A 22543-nucleotide genomic window follows, 5' to 3' on the forward strand; every position below is an offset into this window, starting at 1 on the left:
GGCCCTGCAGGGCCTTGCGGCTGAGAGCAAGGGCGGTGGCGCTTGGCCCGGAGTCCAAGCCCCTTCTCCTCTCGCGAGGGCCTTGGAGCGGCGTCGGGCCAGCGCCTGCTGTGCCAGGGCTTGCCGTTTCCGTGGGCCCCGGGATTTTGTCGGCGGTCGCCGAGGGTCTCTCTCCTGCGGTCACGCTGGGTGACGCTGGGGCAAGCGTCAGGGTGACAGAGTTCACATCGCAGTGGCCTCCGTCTCCGGCACCGGATGTGGCGAGCCAGAGCCGGCGTGCTCTGCTTTGCCAGGGGACCTTGGACACGCGTTCCGTCTGGCCCTCCTCCCGTCACACCACGGGGGTGTCGAACGTGGCGCTCGAGGATTCCGTGGCACCAAACTTCCGGAGCGGCGTGCCAGGCCGGGAGGCCAGGGGACCCTGTCCCGGGAGGGCTGTGAACGGGCGTGAGGCTCCCTCCAAGGGCGACCACCCCGTGGCCGCCCCGACTGCGGAAACGCGCCCACCCGCCACCGCCTCTCCTACATGTCCACGTGGCCCACAAGGGCTCCTAGCCCTCACACGCCAGGGCCAAACCCAACCTTACACCACTTCCCCAAACAGGCTCACATGCGCACGCCCCCCTACACACACAAATACAGACACACACACACACACACACACACACACACACACACACACACACACACATGCACACACACCCATCAACACACGCAGGCACACTCGGCCCACGCAGACTCACACCCGACCCCTCGGAAACCCACGTGTCCGCGGCCATGCGTGGCCTCCTGTCCGGCTGCGGCCAAGCCTGAGGGACAGAGGGTCCGCACCAGGCGGAGGCAAGGCTTCCCCCCAGGCATGTTCTGAGAGGCATGGCGAGCTGTACCCCTGGGTCCGTGGCTCACGCGAGCGTGCTACTTTTCCACACTTGTCAGGTGCGGTGTCCACGCCAGGCGGGCCCCCGGTCGGCCCAGAGAAGATGGCCTTCCTGTCCTCGGATGCGCGGAGCTAGGCCGGGTCCGCGGAAGACGTGCGGTCCAGCGCGGGCAGGCTGAGGACGGATCGGCGAGACGGTAAGCCTTCCCCTGTCTCGGTGGAACTGGGGACGGCGGGATAGCCCGCGCCTGCCGCAGAGGCTGCCAGTGCGCGCCAGCCTTGCGGCGAGCGGCTCCCGGCTCCCGGTGCGAGGTTGCACCGTTCCTCTTGCTCAGGGGCGTGGGTCCATACGGGCCGCTGCCGCAGGGCTCTGAGGCCATCGGCTTCCCCTCCGAGCCACCCTGCCTGGCCCGTTCCGTCGGCCAGGCGGCCCCCAATGTGCTTGGATCGATGATGACTCCCTCATTCTGCATTCCTTGGAAAAGCTGAACAAAATGAGTGAGAACTCCCTACCGTCGTTCTCATCGAAACTGAGGTCCAGCACGTTGTCTCCCCCGGGGCAGAAAGTAGGAGCCAGGGACAGCTTCCCCTCGGTCACATGCCGGTAGCCACCACCACCACCACCACCAGCACTTCCACCACCAACACCAACACCACCACCGCCCCCACCGCCTCCGCCGCCGCAACCGTCGTCACCGCCAGCACCCCCAGCTCTAGCCCCCGAGGGACCTCGGCCAGAACAGCGGCGTGTGCGGCTCAGGGCCTGCGAGGCGTTTCCCCGCCTTAGCCGGTCGGAGGTCCTGGGAGGCGCAGCCGGGCTCTTGTGTCGAGTCGGGCAGATGGTATCCTGTTCGTGCGAGTCCGCCAGGGAGGCGCTGGGTGAGGCCCTCTGAGCTCCTGTCACGGAGCAGCGTGGGCCGGGGTGGTGCTTCAGGCAGAGCTCCTGGGGGATCGTGAGGTAGAGGGTGCAGCGGCAGGCGCCTTGGGTTGCGAGGAGAGCCCCGGGGCCCGTCACCCCGGTGGCATCGTTGGTGTGCCCCGTGTGCTTGTGGGTAGAGGGCAGAGGCCCAGGGACAGGACGCTGTCCTTGACAGCCCCTGAAGTTAAGCCCGTGGAGGCCCAGTGGGGCCCCACAAGGCCCGAGCCGTGAGACCAGGGCGAACGTGGAGCCGCCGTGCAGGCTCTCGGCCGACCCAGAATCGGTTGGGACGGGGGAGGAAGGCAGGCGGGCTGCTGGCGGGGAGCTGCGTGGCCCGAGCCTCAGGCTGTAATCTGCCACAAGCGTTCAATGCTTTGGGGGCTGTGGGGGCCGTGCCCGACATGACCCGTCCCCGCTGGGCGGCCACCTGGTGGCTCCGGGGACTGGCCCGGGGCTCGTCGGGGCCGCGTTTCGGTCCCTTGGCGGAGTGGGCCCGGGGTCTCCGTCCGCGCGGAGCGGCGATCTGTGGGCGTCTCCCAGGGACCCCCAGGAGTGCCGTTGCGATGAACCCCAGCACGGCCGGGACGCTGTCCGCGGGCGCAAGCCACGGGAGCCGTGGAGGGCTTGCTCCCCCCCACCGCCAGGCCTGGGAACGGGCAGCTGTAGGTATTTGTGAGAGGGTCCCAGAAACTTGTGCCCCAGATGCCCCGCTGCCCAGTGGGATGGGGAACGCTCGAGAACTGTCCTCGCTCGCCTGCGCCCTAGGCAGGAGGGGGCAAGCCGCGCGAAGCACGGTTCCCAGTCCAGCGCTGTGGCCTGGCCGGACGTGGAGCTGGGCCAAGGTCAGCTGTCGTGGGGCTGGAGGAGAGGTGGCTTCCTTCCCTTGCTCCTCACGCCTTCCCGTGGCGTCGCAGCGGGTGAGCGATGCCGCCAGGGCCAGAGTCCTCGGACCCACGCCGAGCGAGGGGCCCTGCCTCGCGTCCCGCCTGGTGCCTGACGGAAACGTCCACTGGGCTTGTGGCCGAGCGTTTCAAGATCCCTGCCTTGGAGGCGCGAGGCACGTGGGAGCCCAGGGTGGGCGGGACTTGCCGAGCCGGCGGGAGCCTGCGCACGTGGGGAGCGAGCTGCTGGATGAGTGCTCGCTCCCTCAGGGGCGGGGCCCACGAAGCCCGCTGGTCGTGTGGACACACCCATGCCCTGGGTGGGAATGGGCCCTGCTTTCAGTGGGAGGGTCACCTGGCCCTCGGCGGGTCATGAGAACCGCTTGCCAAGAGGTGTGCTGCCTGGCCCTGCAGGGCCTTGCGGCTGAGAGCAAGGGCGGTGGCGCTTGGCCCGGAGTCCAAGCCCCTTCTCCTCTCGCGAGGGCCTTGGAGCGGCGTCGGGCCAGCGCCTGCTGTGCCAGGGCTTGCCGTTTCCGTGGGCCCCGGGATTTTGTCGGCGGTCGCCGAGGGTCTCTCTCCTGCGGTCACGCTGGGTGACGCTGGGGCAAGCGTCAGGGTGACAGAGTTCACATCGCAGTGGCCTCCGTCTCCGGCACCGGATGTGGCGAGCCAGAGCCGGCGTGCTCTGCTTTGCCAGGGGACCTTGGACACGCGTTCCGTCTGGCCTCCTCCCGTCACACCACGGGGGTGTCGAACGTGGCGCTCGAGGATTCCGTGGCACCAAACTTCCGGAGCGGCGTGCCAGGCCGGGAGGCCAGGGGACCCTGTCCCGGGAGGGCTGTGAACGGGCGTGAGGCTCCCTCCAAGGGCGACCACCCCGTGGCCGCCCCGACTGCGGAAACGCGCCCACCCGCCACCGCTCTCCTACATGTCCACGTGGCCCACAAGGGCTCCTAGCCCTCACACGCCAGGGCCAAACCCAACCTTACACCACTTCCCCAAACAGGCTCACATGCGCACGCCCCTACACAACACAAATACAGACACACACACACACACACACACACACACACACACACACACACACACACATGCACACACACCCATCAACACACGCAGGCACACTCGGCCCACGCAGACTCACACCCGACCCCTCGGAAACCCACGTGTCCGCGGCCATGCGTGGCCTCCTGTCCGGCTGCGGCCAAGCCTGAGGGACAGAGGGTCCGCACCAGGCGGAGGCAAGGCTTCCCCCCAGGCATGTTCTGAGAGGCATGGCGAGCTGTACCCCTGGGTCCGTGGCTCACGCGAGCGTGCTACTTTTCCACACTTGTCAGGTGCGGTGTCCACGCCAGGCGGGCCCCCGGTCGGCCCAGAGAAGATGGCCTTCCTGTCCTCGGATGCGCGGAGCTAGGCCGGGTCCGCGGAAGACGTGCGGTCCAGCGCGGGCAGGCTGAGGACGGATCGGCGAGACGGTAAGCCTTCCCCTGTCTCGGTGGAACTGGGGACGGCGGGATAGCCCGCGCCTGCCGCAGAGGCTGCCAGTGCGCGCCAGCCTTGCGGCGAGCGGCTCCCGGCTCCCGGTGCGAGGTTGCACCGTTCCTCTTGCTCAGGGGCGTGGGTCCATACGGGCCGCTGCCGCAGGGCTCTGAGGCCATCGGCTTCCCCTCCGAGCCACCCTGCCTGGCCCGTTCCGTCGGCCAGGCGGCCCCCAATGTGCTTGGATCGATGATGACTCCCTCATTCTGCATTCCTTGGAAAAGCTGAACAAAATGAGTGAGAACTCCCTACCGTCGTTCTCATCGAAACTGAGGTCCAGCACGTTGTCTCCCCCGGGGCAGAAAGTAGGAGCCAGGGACAGCTTCCCCTCGGTCACATGCCGGTAGCCACCACCACCACCACCACCAGCACTTCCACCACCAACACCACACACCACCACCACCGCCCCCACCGCCTCCGCCGCCGCAACCGTCGTCACCGCCAGCACCCCCAGCTCTAGCCCCCGAGGGACCTCGGCCAGAACAGCGGCGTGTGCGGCTCAGGGCCTGCGAGGCGTTTCCCCGCCTTAGCCGGTCGGAGGTCCTGGGAGGCGCAGCCGGGCTCTTGTGTCGAGTCGGGCAGATGGTATCCTGTTCGTGGGAGTCCGCCAGGGAGGCGCTGGGTGAGGCCCTCTGAGCTCCTGTCACGGAGCAGCGTGGGCCGGGGTGGTGCTTCAGGCAGAGCTCCTGGGGGATCGTGAGGTAGAGGGTGCAGCGGCAGGCGCCTTGGGTTGCGAGGAGAGCCCCGGGGCCCGTCACCCCGGTGGCATCGTTGGTGTGCCCCGTGTGCTTGTGGGTAGAGGGCAGAGGCCCAGGGACAGGACGCTGTCCTTGACAGCCCCTGAAGTTAAGCCCGTGGAGGCCCAGTGGGGCCCCACAAGGCCCGAGCCGTGAGACCAGGGCGAACGTGGAGCCGCCGTGCAGGCTCTCGGCCGACCCAGAATCGGTTGGGACGGGGGAGGAAGGCAGGCGGGCTGCTGGCGGGGAGCTGCGTGGCCCGAGCCTCAGGCTGTAATCTGCCACAAGCGTTCAATGCTTTGGGGGCTGTGGGGGCCGTGCCCGACATGACCCGTCCCCGCTGGGCGGCCACCTGGTGGCTCCGGGGACTGGCCCGGGGCTCGTCGGGGCCGCGTTTCGGTCCCTTGGCGGAGTGGGCCCGGGGTCTCCGTCGCGCGCGGAGCGGCGATCTGTGGGCGTCTCCCAGGGACCCCCAGGAGTGCCGTTGCGATGAACCCCAGCACGGCCGGGACGCTGTCCGCGGGCGCAAGCCACGGGAGCCGTGGAGGGCTTGCTCCCCACCGCCAGGCCTGGGAACGGGCAGCTGTAGGTATTTGTGAGAGGGTCCCAGAAACTTGTGCCCCAGATGCCCCGCTGCCCAGTGGGATGGGGAACGCTCGAGAACTGTCCTCGCTCGCCTGCGCCCTAGGCAGGATGGGGCAAGCCGCGCGAAGCACGGTTCCCAGTCCAGCGCTGTGGCCTGGCCGGACGTGGAGCTGGGCCAAGGTCAGCTGTCGTGGGGCTGGAGGAGAGGTGGCTTCCTTCCCTTGCTCCTCACGCCTTCCCGTGGCGTCGCAGCGGGTGAGCGATGCCGCCAGGGCCAGAGTCCTCGGACCCACGCCGAGCGAGGGGCCCTGCCTCGCGTCCCGCCTGGTGCCTGACGGAAACGTCCACTGGGCTTGTGGCCGAGCGTTTCAAGATCCCTGCCTTGGAGGCGCGAGGCACGTGGGAGCCCAGGGTGGGCGGGACTTGCCGAGCCGGCGGGAGCCTGCGCACGTGGGGAGCGAGCTGCTGGATGAGTGCTCGCTCCCTCAGGGGCGGGGCCCACGAAGCCCGCTGGTCGTGGACACACCCATGCCCTGGGTGGGAATGGGCCCTGCTTTCAGTGGGAGGGTCAGCTGGCCCTCGGCGGGTCATGAGAACCGCTTGCCAAGAGGTGTGCTGCCTGGCCCTGCAGGGCCTTGCGGCTGAGAGCAAGGGCGGTGGCGCTTGGCCCGGAGTCCAAGCCCCTTCTCCTCTCGCGAGGGCCTTGGAGCGGCGTCGGGCCAGCGCCTGCTGTGCCAGGGCTTGCCGTTTCCGTGGGCCCCGGGATTTTGTCGGCGGTCGCCGAGGGTCTCTCTCCTGCGGTCACGCTGGGTGACGCTGGGGCAAGCGTCAGGGTGACAGAGTTCACATCGCAGTGGCCTCCGTCTCCGGCACCGGATGTGGCGAGCCAGAGCCGGCGTGCTCTGCTTTGCCAGGGGACCTTGGACACGCGTTCCGTCTGGCCTCCTCCCGTCACACCACGGGGGTGTCGAACGTGGCGCTCGAGGATTCCGTGGCACCAAACTTCCGGAGCGGCGTGCCAGGCCGGGAGGCCAGGGGACCCTGTCCCGGGAGGGCTGTGAACGGGCGTGAGGCTCCCTCCAAGGGCGACCACCCCGTGGCCGCCCCGACTGCGGAAACGCGCCCACCCGCCACCGCTCTCCTACATGTCCACGTGGCCCACAAGGGCTCCTAGCCCTCACACGCCAGGGCCAAACCCAACCTTACACCACTTCCCCAAACAGGCTCACATGCGCACGCCCCTACACACACAGACACACACACACACACACACACACACACACACACACACACACACACACACATGCACACACACCCATCAACACACGCAGGCACACTCGGCCCACGCAGACTCACACCCGACCCCTCGGAAACCCACGTGTCCGCGGCCATGCGTGGCCTCCTGTCCGGCTGCGGCCAAGCCTGAGGGACAGAGGGTCCGCACCAGGCGGAGGCAAGGCTTCCCCCCAGGCATGTTCTGAGAGGCATGGCGAGCTGTACCCCTGGGTCCGTGGCTCACGCGAGCGTGCTACTTTTCCACACTTGTCAGGTGCGGTGTCCACGCCAGGCGGGCCCCCCGGTCGGCCCAGAGAAGATGGCCTTCCTGTCCTCGGATGCGCGGAGCTAGGCCGGGTCCGCGGAAGACGTGCGGTCCAGCGCGGGCAGGCTGAGGACGGATCGGCGAGACGGTAAGCCTTCCCCTGTCTCGGTGGAACTGGGGACGGCGGGATAGCCCGCGCCTGCCGCAGAGGCTGCCAGTGCGCGCCAGCCTTGCGGCGAGCGGCTCCCGGCTCCCGGTGCGAGGTTGCACCGTTCCTCTTGCTCAGGGGCGTGGGTCCATACGGGCCGCTGCCGCAGGGCTCTGAGGCCATCGGCTTCCCCTCCGAGCCACCCTGCCTGGCCCGTTCCGTCGGCCAGGCGGCCCCCAATGTGCTTGGATCGATGATGACTCCCTCATTCTGCATTCCTTGGAAAAGCTGAACAAAATGAGTGAGAACTCCCTACCGTCGTTCTCATCGAAACTGAGGTCCAGCACGTTGTCTCCCCCGGGGCAGAAAGTAGGAGCCAGGGACAGCTTCCCCTCGGTCACATGCCGGTAGCCACCACCACCACCACCACCAGCACTTCCACCACCCACCAACACCACCACCACCACCCCCCCCACCGCCTCCGCCGCCGCAACCGTCGTCACCGCCAGCACCCCCAGCTCTAGCCCCCGAGGGACCTCGGCCAGAACAGCGGCGTGTGCGGCTCAGGGCCTGCGAGGCGTTTCCCCCCGCCTTAGCCGGTCGGAGGTCCTGGGAGGCGCAGCCGGGCTCTTGTGTCGAGTCGGGCAGATGGTATCCTGTTCGTGCGAGTCCGCCAGGGAGGCGCTGGGTGAGGCCCTCTGAGCTCCTGTCACGGAGCAGCGTGGGCCGGGGTGGTGCTTCAGGCAGAGCTCCTGGGGGATCGTGAGGTAGAGGGTGCAGCGGCAGGCGCCTTGGGTTGCGAGGAGAGCCCCGGGGGGCCCGTCACCCCGGTGGCATCGTTGGTGTGCCCCGTGTGCTTGTGGGTAGAGGGCAGAGGCCCAGGGACAGGACGCTGTCCTTGACAGCCCCTGAAGTTAAGCCCGTGGAGGCCCAGTGGGGCCCCACAAGGCCCGAGCCGTGAGACCAGGGCGAACGTGGAGCCGCCGTGCAGGCTCTCGGCCGACCCAGAATCGGTTGGGACGGGGGAGGAAGGCAGGCGGGCTGCTGGCGGGGAGCTGCGTGGCCCGAGCCTCAGGCTGTAATCTGCCACAAGCGTTCAATGCTTTGGGGGCTGTGGGGGCCGTGCCCGACATGACCCGTCCCCGCTGGGCGGCCACCTGGTGGCTCCGGGGACTGGCCCGGGGCTCGTCGGGGGCCGCGTTTCGGTCCCTTGGCGGAGTGGGCCCGGGGTCTCCGTCCGCGCGGAGCGGCGATCTGTGGGCGTCTCCCAGGGACCCCCAGGAGTGCCGTTGCGATGAACCCCAGCACGGCCGGGACGCTGTCCGCGGGCGCAAGCCACGGGAGCCGTGGAGGGCTTGCTCCCCACCGCCAGGCCTGGGAACGGGCAGCTGTAGGTATTTGTGAGAGGGTCCCAGAAACTTGTGCCCCAGATGCCCCGCTGCCCAGTGGGATGGGGAACGCTCGAGAACTGTCCTCGCTCGCCTGCGCCCTAGGCAGGATGGGGCAAGCCGCGCGAAGCACGGTTCCCAGTCCAGCGCTGTGGCCTGGCCGGACGTGGAGCTGGGCCAAGGTCAGCTGTCGTGGGGCTGGAGGAGAGGTGGCTTCCTTCCCTTGCTCCTCACGCCTTCCCGTGGCGTCGCAGCGGGTGAGCGATGCCGCCAGGGCCAGAGTCCTCGGACCCACGCCGAGCGAGGGGCCCTGCCTCGCGTCCCGCCTGGTGCCTGACGGAAACGTCCACTGGGCTTGTGGCCGAGCGTTTCAAGATCCCTGCCTTGGAGGCGCGAGGCACGTGGGAGCCCAGGGTGGGCGGGACTTGCCGAGCCGGCGGGAGCCTGCGCACGTGGGGAGCGAGCTGCTGGATGAGTGCTCGCTCCCTCAGGGGCGGGGCCCACGAAGCCCGCTGGTCGTGGACACACCCATGCCCTGGGTGGGAATGGGCCCTGCTTTCAGTGGGAGGGTCAGCTGGCCCTCGGCGGGTCATGAGAACCGCTTGCCAAGAGGTGTGCTGCCTGGCCCTGCAGGGCCTTGCGGCTGAGAGCAAGGGCGGTGGCGCTTGGCCCGGAGTCCAAGCCCCTTCTCCTCTCGCGAGGGCCTTGGAGCGGCGTCGGGCCAGCGCCTGCTGTGCCAGGGCTTGCCGTTTCCGTGGGCCCCGGGATTTTGTCGGCGGTCGCCGAGGGTCTCTCTCCTGCGGTCACGCTGGGTGACGCTGGGGCAAGCGTCAGGGTGACAGAGTTCACATCGCAGTGGCCTCCGTCTCCGGCACCGGATGTGGCGAGCCAGAGCCGGCGTGCTCTGCTTTGCCAGGGGACCTTGGACACGCGTTCCGTCTGGCCTCCTCCCGTCACACCACGGGGGTGTCGAACGTGGCGCTCGAGGATTCCGTGGCACCAAACTTCCGGAGCGGCGTGCCAGGCCGGGAGGCCAGGGGACCCTGTCCCGGGAGGGCTGTGAACGGGCGTGAGGCTCCCTCCAAGGGCGACCACCCCGTGGCCGCCCCGACTGCGGAAACGCGCCCACCCGCCACCGCTCTCCTACATGTCCACGTGGCCCACAAGGGCTCCTAGCCCTCACACGCCAGGGCCAAACCCAACCTTACACCACTTCCCCAAACAGGCTCACATGCGCACGCCCCTACACAACACAAATACAGACACACACACACACACACACACACACACACACACACACATGCACACACACCCATCAACACACGCAGGCACACTCGGCCCACGCAGACTCACACCCGACCCCTCGGAAACCCACGTGTCCGCGGCCATGCGTGGCCTCCTGTCCGGCTGCGGCCAAGCCTGAGGGACAGAGGGTCCGCACCAGGCGGAGGCAAGGCTTCCCCCCAGGCATGTTCTGAGAGGCATGGCGAGCTGTACCCCTGGGTCCGTGGCTCACGCGAGCGTGCTACTTTTCCACACTTGTCAGGTGCGGTGTCCACGCCAGGCGGGCCCCCGGTCGGCCCAGAGAAGATGGCCTTCCTGTCCTCGGATGCGCGGAGCTAGGCCGGGTCCGCGGAAGACGTGCGGTCCAGCGCGGGCAGGCTGAGGACGGATCGGCGAGACGGTAAGCCTTCCCCTGTCTCGGTGGAACTGGGGACGGCGGGATAGCCCGCGCCTGCCGCAGAGGCTGCCAGTGCGCGCCAGCCTTGCGGCGAGCGGCTCCCGGCTCCCGGTGCGAGGTTGCACCGTTCCTCTTGCTCAGGGGCGTGGGTCCATACGGGCCGCTGCCGCAGGGCTCTGAGGCCATCGGCTTCCCCTCCGAGCCACCCTGCCTGGCCCGTTCCGTCGGCCAGGCGGCCCCCAATGTGCTTGGATCGATGATGACTCCCTCATTCTGCATTCCTTGGAAAAGCTGAACAAAATGAGTGAGAACTCCCTACCGTCGTTCTCATCGAAACTGAGGTCCAGCACGTTGTCTCCCCCGGGGCAGAAAGTAGGAGCCAGGGACAGCTTCCCCTCGGTCACATGCCGGTAGCCACCACCACCACCACCACCACCAGCACTTCACACCACACCAACACCACCACCACCACCGCCCCCACCGCCTCCGCCGCCGCCGCAACCGTCGTCACCGCCAGCACCCCCAGCTCTAGCCCCCGAGGGACCTCGGCCAGAACAGCGGCGTGTGCGGCTCAGGGCCTGCGAGGCGTTTCCCCCGCCTTAGCCGGTCGGAGGTCCTGGGAGGCGCAGCCGGGCTCTTGTGTCGAGTCGGGCAGATGGTATCCTGTTCGTGCGAGTCCGCCAGGGAGGCGCTGGGTGAGGCCCTCTGAGCTCCTGTCACGGAGCAGCGTGGGCCGGGGTGGTGCTTCAGGCAGAGCTCCTGGGGGATCGTGAGGTAGAGGGTGCAGCGGCAGGCGCCTTGGGTTGCGAGGAGAGCCCCGGGGCCCGTCACCCCCGGTGGCATCGTTGGTGTGCCCCGTGTGCTTGTGGGTAGAGGGCAGAGGCCCAGGGACAGGACGCTGTCCTTGACAGCCCCTGAAGTTAAGCCCGTGGAGGCCCAGTGGGGCCCCACAAGGCCCGAGCCGTGAGACCAGGGCGAACGTGGAGCCGCCGTGCAGGCTCTCGGCCGACCCAGAATCGGTTGGGACGGGGGAGGAAGGCAGGCGGGCTGCTGGCGGGGAGCTGCGTGGCCCGAGCCTCAGGCTGTAATCTGCCACAAGCGTTCAATGCTTTGGGGGCTGTGGGGGCCGTGCCCGACATGACCCGTCCCCGCTGGGCGGCCACCTGGTGGCTCCGGGGACTGGCCCGGGGCTCGTCGGGGCCGCGTTTCGGTCCCTTGGCGGAGTGGGCCCGGGGTCTCCGTCCGCGCGGAGCGGCGATCTGTGGGCGTCTCCCAGGGACCCCCAGGAGTGCCGTTGCGATGAACCCCAGCACGGCCGGGACGCTGTCCGCGGGCGCAAGCCACGGGAGCCGTGGAGGGCTTGCTCCCCACCGCCAGGCCTGGGAACGGGCAGCTGTAGGTATTTGTGAGAGGGTCCCAGAAACTTGTGCCCCAGATGCCCCGCTGCCCAGTGGGATGGGGAACGCTCGAGAACTGTCCTCGCTCGCCTGCGCCCTAGGCAGGATGGGGCAAGCCGCGCGAAGCACGGTTCCCAGTCCAGCGCTGTGGCCTGGCCGGACGTGGAGCTGGGCCAAGGTCAGCTGTCGTGGGGCTGGAGGAGAGGTGGCTTCCTTCCCTTGCTCCTCACGCCTTCCCGTGGCGTCGCAGCAGGGTGAGCGATGCCGCCAGGGCCAGAGTCCTCGGACCCACGCCGAGCGAGGGGCCCTGCCTCGCGTCCCGCCTGGTGCCTGACGGAAACGTCCACTGGGCTTGTGGCCGAGCGTTTCAAGATCCCTGCCTTGGAGGCGCGAGGCACGTGGGAGCCCAGGGTGGGCGGGACTTGCCCGAGCCGGCGGGAGCCTGCGCACGTGGGGAGCGAGCTGCTGGATGAGTGCTCGCTCCCTCAGGGGCGGGGCCCACGAAGCCCGCTGGTCGTGGACACACCCATGCCCTGGGTGGGAATGGGCCCTGCTTTCAGTGGGAGGGTCACCTGGCCCTCGGCGGGTCATGAGAACCGCTTGCCAAGAGGTGTGCTGCCTGGCCCTGCAGGGCCTTGCGGCTGAGAGCAAGGGCGGTGGCGCTTGGCCCGGAGTCCAAGCCCCTTCTCCTCTCGCGAGGGCCTTGGAGCGGCGTCGGGCCAGCGCCTGCTGTGCCAGGGCTTGCCGTTTCCGTGGGCCCCGGGATTTTGTCGGCGGTCGCCGCCGGGGGTCTCTCTCCTGCGGTCACGCTGGGTGACGCTGGGGCAAGCGTCAGGGTGACAGAGTTCACATCGCAGTGGCCTCCGTCTCCGGCACCCGGATGTGGCGAGCCAGAGCCGGCGTGCTCTGCTTTGCCAGGGGACCTTGGACACGCGTTCCGTCTGGCCTCCTCCCGTCACACCACGGGGGGTGTCGAACGTGGCGCTCGAGGATTCCGTGGCACCAAACTTCCGGAGCGGCGTGCCAGGCCGGGAGGCCAGGGGACCCTGTCCCGGGAGGGCTGTGAACGGGCGTGAGGCTCCCTCCAAGGGCGACCACCCCGTGGCCGCCCCGACTGCGGAAACGCGCCCACCCGCCACCGCTCTCCTACATGTCCACGTGGCCCACAAGGGCTCCTAGCCCTCACACGCCAGGGCCAAACCCAACCTTACACCACTTCCCCAAACAGGCTCACATGCGCACGCCCCTACACAACACAAATACAGACACACACACACACACACACACACACACACACACACACACACACATGCACACACACCCATCAACACACGCAGGCACACTCGGCCCACGCAGACTCACACCCGACCCCTCGGAAACCCACGTGTCCGCGGCCATGCGTGGCCTCCTGTCCGGCTGCGGCCAAGCCTGAGGGACAGAGGGTCCGCACCAGGCGGAGGCAAGGCTTCCCCCCAGGCATGTTCTGAGAGGCATGGCGAGCTGTACCCCTGGGTCCGTGGCTCACGCGAGCGTGCTACTTTTCCACACTTGTCAGGTGCGGTGTCCACGCCAGGCGGGCCCCCGGTCGGCCCAGAGAAGATGGCCTTCCTGTCCTCGGATGCGCGGAGCTAGGCCGGGTCCGCGGAAGACGTGCGGTCCAGCGCGGGCAGGCTGAGGACGGATCGGCGAGACGGTAAGCCTTCCCCTGTCTCGGTGGAACTGGGGACGGCGGGATAGCCCGCGCCTGCCGCAGAGGCTGCCAGTGCGCGCCAGCCTTGCGGCGAGCGGCTCCCGGCTCCCGGTGCGAGGTTGCACCGTTCCTCTTGCTCAGGGGCGTGGGTCCGTACGGGCCGCTGCCGCAGGGCTCTGAGGCCATCGGCTTCCCCTCCGAGCCACCCTGCCTGGCCCGTTCCGTCGGCCAGGCGGCCCCCAATGTGCCTGGATCGATGATGACTCCCTCATTCTGCATTCCTTGGAAAAGCTGAACACAATGAGTGAGAACTCCCTACCGTCGTTCTCATCGAAACTGAGGTCCAGCACGTTGTCTCCCCCGGGGCAGAAAGTAGGAGCCAGGGACAGCTTCCCCTCGGTCACATGCCGGTAGCCACCACCACCACCACCACCAGCACTTCCACCACCAACACCAACACCACCAACTCCCCCACCGCCTCCGCCGCCGCAACCGTCGTCACCGCCAGCACCCCCAGCTCTAGCCCCCGAGGGACCTCGGCCAGAACAGCGGCGTGTGCGGCTCAGGGCCTGCGAGGCGTTTCCCCGCCTTAGCCGGTCGGAGGTCCTGGGAGGCGCAGCCGGGCTCTTGTGTCGAGTCGGGCAGATGGTATCCTGTTCGTGGGAGTCCGCCAGGGAGGCGCTGGGTGAGGCCCTCTGAGCTCCTGTCACGGAGCAGCGTGGGCCGGGGTGGTGCTTCAGGCAGAGCTCCTGGGGGATCGTGAGGTAGAGGGTGCAGCGGCAGGCGCCTTGGGTTGCGAGGAGAGCCCCGGGGCCCGTCACCCCGGTGGCATCGTTGGTGTGCCCCGTGTGCTTGTGGGTAGAGGGCAGAGGCCCAGGGACAGGACGCTGTCCTTGACAGCCCCTGAAGTTAAGCCCGTGGAGGCCCAGTGGGGCCCCACAAGGCCCGAGCCGTGAGACCAGGGCGAACGTGGAGCCGCCGTGCAGGCTCTCGGCCGACCCAGAATCGGTTGGGACGGGGGAGGAAGGCAGGCGGGCTGCTGGCGGGGAGCTGCGTGGCCCGAGCCTCAGGCTGTAATCTGCCACAAGCGTTCAATGCTTTGGGGGCTGTGGGGGCCGTGCCCGACATGACCCGTCCCCGCTGGGCGGCCACCTGGTGGCTCCGGGGACTGGCCCGGGGCTCGTCGGGGGCCGCGTTTCGGTCCCTTGGCGGAGTGGGCCCGGGGTCTCCGTCCCGCGCGGAGCGGCGATCTGTGGGCGTCTCCCAGGGACCCCCAGGAGTGCCGTTGCGATGAACCCCAGCACGGCCGGGACGCTGTCCGCGGGCGCAAGCCACGGGAGCCGTGGAGGGCTTGCTCCCCACCGCCAGGCCTGGGAACGGGCAGCTGTAGGTATTTGTGAGAGGGTCCCAGAAACTTGTGCCCCAGATGCCCCGCTGCCCAGTGGGATGGGGAACGCTCGAGAACTGTCCTCGCTCGCCTGCGCCCTAGGCAGGATGGGGCAAGCCGCGCGAAGCACGGTTCCCAGTCCAGCGCTGTGGCCTGGCCGGACGTGGAGCTGGGCCAAGGTCAGCTGTCGTGGGGCTGGAGGAGAGGTGGCTTCCTTCCCTTGCTCCTCACGCCTTCCCGTGGCGTCGCAGCGGGTGAGCGATGCCGCCAGGGCCAGAGTCCTCGGACCCACGCCGAGCGAGGGGCCCTGCCTCGCGTCCCGCCTGGTGCCTGACGGAAACGTCCACTGGGCTTGTGGCCGAGCGTTTCAAGATCCCTGCCTTGGAGGCGCGAGGCACGTGGGAGCCCAGGGTGGGCGGGACTTGCCGAGCCGGCGGGAGCCTGCGCACGTGGGGAGCGAGCTGCTGGATGAGTGCTCGCTCCCTCAGGGGCGGGGCCCACGAAGCCCGCTGGTCGTGGACACACCCATGCCCTGGGTGGGAATGGGCCCTGCTTTCAGTGGGAGGGTCAGCTGGCCCTCGGCGGGTCATGAGAACCGCTTGCCAAGAGGTGTGCTGCCTGGCCCTGCAGGGCCTTGCGGCTGAGAGCAAGGGCGGTGGCGCTTGGCCCGGAGTCCAAGCCCCTTCTCCTCTCGCGAGGGCCTTGGAGCGGCGTCGGGCCAGCGCCTGCTGTGCCAGGGCTTGCCGTTTCCGTGGGCCCCGGGATTTTGTCGGCGGTCGCCGAGGGGGTCTCTCTCCTGCGGTCACGCTGGGTGACGCTGGGGCAAGCGTCAGGGTGACAGAGTTCACATCGCAGTGGCCTCCGTCTCCGGCACCGGATGTGGCGAGCCAGAGCCGGCGTGCTCTGCTTTGCCAGGGGACCTTGGACACGCGTTCCGTCTGGCCTCCTCCCGTCAGACCACCGGGGGGGGTGTCGAACGTGGCGCTCGAGGATTCCGTGGCACCAAACTTCCGGAGCGGCGTGCCAGGCCGGGAGGCCAGGGGACCCTGTCCCGGGAGGGCTGTGAACGGGCGTGAGGCTCCCTCCAAGGGCGACCACCCCGTGGCCGCCCCGACTGCGGAAACGCGCCCACCCGCCACCGCTCTCCTACATGTCCACGTGGCCCACAAGGGCTCCTAGCCCTCACACGCCAGGGCCAAACCCAACCTTACACCACTTCCCCAAACAGGCTCACATGCGCACGCCCCTACACAACACAAATACAGACACACACACACACACACACACACACACACACACACACACACACATGCACACACACCCATCAACACACGCAGGCACACTCGGCCCACGCAGACTCACACCCGACCCCTCGGAAACCCACGTGTCCGCGGCCATGCGTGGCCTCCTGTCCGGCTGCGGCCAAGCCTGAGGGACAGAGGGTCCGCACCAGGCGGAGGCAAGGCTTCCCCCCAGGCATGTTCTGAGAGGCATGGCGAGCTGTACCCCTGGGTCCGTGGCTCACGCGAGCGTGCTACTTTTCCACACTTGTCAGGTGCGGTGTCCACGCCAGGCGGGCCCCCGGTCGGCCCAGAGAAGATGGCCTTCCTGTCCTCGGATGCGCGGAGCTAGGCCGGGTCCGCGGAAGACGTGTGCGGTCCAGCGCGGGCAGGCTGAGGACGGATCGGCGAGACGGTAAGCCTTCCCCTGTCTCGGTGGAACTGGGGACGGCGGGATAGCCCGCGCCTGCCGCAGAGGCTGCCAGTGCGCGCCAGCCTTGCGGCGAGCGGCTCCCGGCTCCCGGTGCGAGGTTGCACCGTTCCTCTTGCTCAGGGGCGTGGGTCCATACGGGCCGCTGCCGCAGGGCTCTGAGGCCATCGGCTTCCCCTCCGAGCCACCCTGCCTGGCCCGTTCCGTCGGCCAGGCGGCCCCCAATGTGCTTGGATCGATGATGACTCCCTCATTCTGCATTCCTTGGAAAAGCTGAACAAAATGAGTGAGAACTCCCTACCGTCGTTCTCATCGAAACTGAGGTCCAGCACGTTGTCTCCCCCGGGGCAGAAAGTAGGAGCCAGGGACAGCTTCCCCTCGGTCACATGCCGGTAGCCACCACCACCACCACCACCAGCACTTCCACCACCAACACCACCACCACCACCACCCCCCCCCCCACCGCCTCCGCCGCCGCAACCGTCGTCACCGCCAGCACCCCCAGCTCTAGCCCCCGAGGGACCTCGGCCAGAACAGCGGCGTGTGCGGCTCAGGGCCTGCGAGGCGTTTCCCCGCCTTAGCCGGTCGGAGGTCCTGGGAGGCGCAGCCGGGCTCTTGTGTCGAGTCGGGCAGATGGTATCCTGTTCGTGGGAGTCCGCCAGGGAGGCGCTGGGTGAGGCCCTCTGAGCTCCTGTCACGGAGCAGCGTGGGCCGGGGTGGTGCTTCAGGCAGAGCTCCTGGGGGATCGTGAGGTAGAGGGTGCAGCGGCAGGCGCCTTGGGTTGCGAGGAGAGCCCCGGGGGGCCCGTCACCCCGGTGGCATCGTTGGTGTGCCCCGTGTGCTTGTGGGTAGAGGGCAGAGGCCCAGGGACAGGACGCTGTCCTTGACAGCCCCTGAAGTTAAGCCCGTGGAGGCCCAGTGGGGCCCCACAAGGCCCGAGCCGTGAGACCAGGGCGAACGTGGAGCCGCCGTGCAGGCTCTCGGCCGACCCAGAATCGGTTGGGACGGGGGAGGAAGGCAGGCGGGCTGCTGGCGGGGAGCTGCGTGGCCCGAGCCTCAGGCTGTAATCTGCCACAAGCGTTCAATGCTTTGGGGGCTGTGGGGGCCGTGCCCGACATGACCCGTCCCCGCTGGGCGGCCACCTGGTGGCTCCGGGGACTGGCCCGGGGCTCGTCGGGGCCGCGTTTCGGTCCCTTGGCGGAGTGGGCCCGGGGTCTCCGTCCGCGCGGAGCGGCGATCTGTGGGCGTCTCCCAGGGACCCCCAGGAGTGCCGTTGCGATGAACCCCAGCACGGCCGGGACGCTGTCCGCGGGCGCAAGCCACGGGAGCCGTGGAGGGCTTGCTCCCCACCGCCAGGCCTGGGAACGGGCAGCTGTAGGTATTTGTGAGAGGGTCCCAGAAACTTGTGCCCCAGATGCCCCCCGCTGCCCAGTGGGATGGGGAACGCTCGAGAACTGTCCTCGCTCGCCTGCGCCCTAGGCAGGATGGGGCAAGCCGCGCGAAGCACGGTTCCCAGTCCAGCGCTGTGGCCTGGCCGGACGTGGAGCTGGGCCAAGGTCAGCTGTCGTGGGGCTGGAGGAGAGGTGGCTTCCTTCCCTTGCTCCTCACGCCTTCCCGTGGCGTCGCAGCGGGTGAGCGATGCCGCCAGGGCCAGAGTCCTCGGACCCACGCCGAGCGAGGGGCCCTGCCTCGCGTCCCGCCTGGTGCCTGACGGAAACGTCCACTGGGCTTGTGGCCGAGCGTTTCAAGATCCCTGCCTTGGAGGCGCGAGGCACGTGGGAGCCCAGGGTGGGCGGGACTTGCCGAGCCGGCGGGAGCCTGCGCACGTGGGGAGCGAGCTGCTGGATGAGTGCTCGCTCCCTCAGGGGCGGGGCCCACGAAGCCCGCTGGTCGTGGACACACCCATGCCCTGGGTGGGAATGGGCCCTGCTTTCAGTGGGAGGGTCAGCTGGCCCTCGGCGGGTCATGAGAACCGCTTGCCAAGAGGTGTGCTGCCTGGCCCTGCAGGGCCTTGCGGCTGAGAGCAAGGGCGGTGGCGCTTGGCCCGGAGTCCAAGCCCCTTCTCCTCTCGCGAGGAGGGCCTTGGAGCGGCGTCGGGCCAGCGCCTGCTGTGCCAGGGCTTGCCGTTTCCGTGGGCCCCGGGATTTTGTCGGCGGTCGCCGAGGGTCTCTCTCCTGCGGTCACGCTGGGTGACGCTGGGGCAAGCGTCAGGGTGACAGAGTTCACATCGCAGTGGCCTCCGTCTCCGGCACCGGGTGTGGCGAGCCAGAGCCGGCGTGCTCTGCTTTGCCAGGGGACCTTGGACACGCGTTCCGTCTGGCCTCCTCCCGTCACACCACGGGGGTGTCGAACGTGGCGCTCGAGGATTCCGTGGCACCAAACTTCCGGAGCGGCGTGCCAGGCCGGGAGGCCAGGGGACCCTGTCCCGGGAGGGCTGTGAACGGGCGTGAGGCTCCCTCCAAGGGCGACCACCCCGTGGCCGCCCCGACTGCGGAAACGCGCCCACCCGCCACCGCCCTCCTACATGTCCACGTGGCCCACAAGGGTTCCTAGCCCTCACACGCCAGGGCCAAACCCAACCTTACACCACTTCCCCAAACAGGCTCACATGCGCACGCCCCTACACACACAGAAACACAGACACACACACACACATGCACACACACACAAACACACACATGCACACACACCCATCAACCCACGCAGGCACACTCGGCCCACGCAGACTCACACCCGACCCCACAGAGACCCACGTGTCCGCGGCCATGAGTGGCCTCCTGTCCGGCTGCGGCCAAGCCTAAGGGACAGAGGGTCCGCACCAGGCGGAGGCAAGGCTTCCCCCCAGGCATGTTCTGAGAGGCATGGCGAGCTGTACCCCTGGGTCCGTGGCTCACGCGAGCGTGCTACTTTTCCACACTTGTCAGGTGCGGTGTCCACGCCAGGCGGGCCCCCGGTCGGCCCAGAGAAGATGGCCTTCCTGTCCTCGGATGCGCGGAGCTAGGCCGGGTCCGCGGAAGACGTGCGGTCCAGCGCGGGCAGGCTGAGGACGGATCGGCGAGACGGTAAGCCTTCCCCTGTCTCGGTGGAACTGGGGACGGCGGGATAGCCCGCGCCTGCCGCAGAGGCTGCCAGTGCGCGCCAGCCTTGCGGCGAGCGGCTCCCGGCTCCCGGTGCGAGGTTGCACCGTTCCTCTTGCTCAGGGGCGTGGGTCCATACGGGCCGCTGCCGCAGGGCTCTGAGGCCATCGGCTTCCCCTCCGAGCCACCCTGCCTGGCCCGTTCCGTCGGCCAGGCGGCCCCCAATGTGCTTGGATCGATGATGACTCCCTCATTCTGCATTCCTTGGAAAAGCTGAACAAAATGAGTGAGAACTCCCTACCGTCGTTCTCATCGAAACTGAGGTCCAGCACGTTGTCTCCCCCGGGGCAGAAAGTAGGAGCCAGGGACAGCTTCCCCTCGGTCACATGCCGGTAGCCACCACCACCACCACCACCACCAGCACTTCCACCACCAACAACACCACCACACCACCACCTCCCCCACCGCCTCCGCCGCCGCAACCGTCGTCACCGCCAGCACCCCCAGCTCTAGCCCCCGAGGGACCTCGGCCAGAACAGCGGCGTGTGCGGCTCAGGGCCTGCGAGGCGTTTCCCCGCCTTAGCCGGTCGGAGGTCCTGGGAGGCGCAGCCGGGCTCTTGTGTCGAGTCGGGCAGATGGTATCCTGTTCGTGGGAGTCCGCCAGGGAGGCGCTGGGTGAGGCCCTCTGAGCTCCTGTCACGGAGCAGCGTGGGCCGGGGTGGTGCTTCAGGCAGAGCTCCTGGGGGATCGTGAGGTAGAGGGTGCAGCGGCAGGCGCCTTGGGTTGCGAGGAGAGCCCCGGGGCCCGTCACCCCGGTGGCATCGTTGGTGTGCCCCGTGTGCTTGTGGGTAGAGGGCAGAGGCCCAGGGACAGGACGCTGTCCTTGACAGCCCCTGAAGTTAAGCCCGTGGAGGCCCAGTGGGGCCCCACAAGGCCCGAGCCGTGAGACCAGGGCGAACGTGGAGCCGCCGTGCAGGCTCTCGGCCGACCCAGAATCGGTTGGGACGGGGGAGGAAGGCAGGCGGGCTGCTGGCGGGGAGCTGCGTGGCCCGAGCCTCAGGCTGTAATCTGCCACAAGCGTTCAATGCTTTGGGGGCTGTGGGGGCCGTGCCCGACATGACCCGTCCCCGCTGGGCGGCCACCTGGTGGCTCCGGGGACTGGCCCGGGGCTCGTCGGGGGCCGCGTTTCGGTCCCTTGGCGGAGTGGGCCCGGGGTCTCCGTCCGCGCGGAGCGGCGATCTGTGGGCGTCTCCCAGGGACCCCCAGGAGTGCCGTTGCGATGAACCCCAGCACGGCCGGGACGCTGTCCGCGGGCGCAAGCCACGGGAGCCGTGGAGGGCTTGCTCCCCACCGCCAGGCCTGGGAACGGGCAGCTGTAGGTATTTGTGAGAGGGTCCCAGAAACTTGTGCCCCAGATGCCCCGCTGCCCAGTGGGATGGGGAACGCTCGAGAACTGTCCTCGCTCGCCTGCGCCCTAGGCAGGATGGGGCAAGCCGCGCGAAGCACGGTTCCCAGTCCAGCGCTGTGGCCTGGCCGGACGTGGAGCTGGGCCAAGGTCAGCTGTCGTGGGGCTGGAGGAGAGGTGGCTTCCTTCCCTTGCTCCTCACGCCTTCCCGTGGCGTCGCAGCGGGTGAGCGATGCCGCCAGGGCCAGAGTCCTCGGACCCACGCCGAGCGAGGGGCCCTGCCTCGCGTCCCGCCTGGTGCCTGACGGAAACGTCCACTGGGCTTGTGGCCGAGCGTTTCAAGATCCCTGCCTTGGAGGCGCGAGGCACGTGGGAGCCCAGGGTGGGCGGGACTTGCCGAGCCGGCGGGAGCCTGCGCACGTGGGGAGCGAGCTGCTGGATGAGTGCTCGCTCCCTCAGGGGCGGGGCCCACGAAGCCCGCTGGTCGTGGACACACCCATGCCCTGGGTGGGAATGGGCCCTGCTTTCAGTGGGAGGGTCAGCTGGCCCTCGGCGGGTCATGAGAACCGCTTGCCAAGAGGTGTGCTGCCTGGCCCTGCAGGGCCTTGCGGCTGAGAGCAAGGGCGGTGGCGCTTGGCCCGGAGTCCAAGCCCCTTCTCCTCTCGCGAGGGCCTTGGAGCGGCGTCGGGCCAGCGCCTGCTGTGCCAGGGCTTGCCGTTTCCGTGGGCCCCGGGATTTTGTCGGCGGTCGCCGAGGGTCTCTCTCCTGCGGTCACGCTGGGTGACGCTGGGGCAAGCGTCAGGGTGACAGAGTTCACATCGCAGTGGCCTCCGTCTCCGGCACCGGGTGTGGCGAGCCAGAGCCGGCGTGCTCTGCTTTGCCAGGGGACCTTGGACACGCGTTCCGTCTGGCCTCCTCCCGTCACACCACCACGGGGGTGTCGAACGTGGCGCTCGAGGATTCCGTGGCACCAAACTTCCGGAGCGGCGTGCCAGGCCGGGAGGCCAGGGGACCCTGTCCCGGGAGGGCTGTGAACGGGCGTGAGGCTCCCTCCAAGGGCGACCACCCCGTGGCCGCCCCGACTGCGGAAACGCGCCCACCCGCCACCGCCCTCTCCTACATGTCCACGTGGCCCACAAGGGCTCCTAGCCCTCACACGCCAGGGGGGCCAAACCCAACCTTACACCACTTCCCCAAACAGGCTCACATGCGCACGCCCCTACACACACACACAAACACAGACACACACACACACACACACACACACACACACACACACACATGCACACACACACCCATCAACACACGCAGGCACACTCGGCCCACGCAGACTCACACCCGACCCCACGGAAACCACGTGTCCGTGTGCCCGCGGCCATGCGTGGCCTCCTGTCCGGCTGCGGCCAAGCCTGAGGGACAGAGGGTCCGCACCAGGCGGAGGCAAGGCTTCCCCCCAGGCATGTTCTGAGAGGCATGGCGAGCTGTACCCCTGGGTCCGTGGCTCACGCGAGCGTGCTACTTTTCCACACTTGTCAGGTGCGGTGTCCACGCCAGGCGGGCCCCCGGTCGGCCCAGAGAAGAT

At 68.7% G+C, this 22543-nt stretch overlaps 1 protein-coding gene and 7 non-coding genes across 8 annotated transcripts in view; all 8 read left to right on the forward strand.

Moving 5' to 3' along the window:
- LOC101684535 overlaps positions 1 to 16418 on the forward strand; it is a 36688-nt gene extending 20270 nt beyond the window's left edge. The window contains exons 7-12 of the mRNA XM_045070425.1: positions 937 to 1074; positions 4015 to 4152; positions 7088 to 7226; positions 10161 to 10298; positions 13248 to 13385; positions 16325 to 16418. Of these exons, the coding sequence (XP_044926360.1) occupies positions 937 to 1074; positions 4015 to 4152; positions 7088 to 7208 (397 nt within the window). The 3' untranslated portion in view covers positions 7209 to 7226; positions 10161 to 10298; positions 13248 to 13385; positions 16325 to 16418. The remainder of the gene's footprint in view (positions 1 to 936; positions 1075 to 4014; positions 4153 to 7087; positions 7227 to 10160; positions 10299 to 13247; positions 13386 to 16324) is intronic.
- Positions 1322 to 1416, forward strand: LOC123389372. Its single transcript, XR_006603979.1, has one exon. It is a non-coding gene; the product is annotated as a small nucleolar RNA SNORD116 (small nucleolar RNA).
- On the forward strand, positions 4400 to 4494 carry LOC123389373. Its single transcript, XR_006603980.1, has one exon. It is a non-coding gene; the product is annotated as a small nucleolar RNA SNORD116 (small nucleolar RNA).
- Positions 7474 to 7568, forward strand: LOC123389375. Its single transcript, XR_006603982.1, has one exon. It is a non-coding gene; the product is annotated as a small nucleolar RNA SNORD116 (small nucleolar RNA).
- LOC123389376 lies at positions 10546 to 10640 on the forward strand. The gene has a single exon (XR_006603983.1). It is a non-coding gene; the product is annotated as a small nucleolar RNA SNORD116 (small nucleolar RNA).
- Positions 13633 to 13727, forward strand: LOC123389398. Its single transcript, XR_006604005.1, has one exon. It is a non-coding gene; the product is annotated as a small nucleolar RNA SNORD116 (small nucleolar RNA).
- Positions 16419 to 16711: 293 nt separating the features above from the next.
- Positions 16712 to 16806, forward strand: LOC123389377. Its single transcript, XR_006603984.1, has one exon. It is a non-coding gene; the product is annotated as a small nucleolar RNA SNORD116 (small nucleolar RNA).
- A 2982-nt stretch (positions 16807 to 19788) lies between these two features.
- LOC123389378 lies at positions 19789 to 19883 on the forward strand. Its single transcript, XR_006603985.1, has one exon. It is a non-coding gene; the product is annotated as a small nucleolar RNA SNORD116 (small nucleolar RNA).
- The last annotated feature ends 2660 nt before the right edge of the window (positions 19884 to 22543 follow it).

This window comes from Mustela putorius, unplaced genomic scaffold, assembly GCF_011764305.1.
Source record: "Mustela putorius furo isolate JIRA1106 unplaced genomic scaffold, ASM1176430v1.1 tig00003972_pilon_pilon_pilon, whole genome shotgun sequence".
Lineage (NCBI taxonomy): Eukaryota > Metazoa > Chordata > Mammalia > Carnivora > Mustelidae > Mustela > Mustela putorius.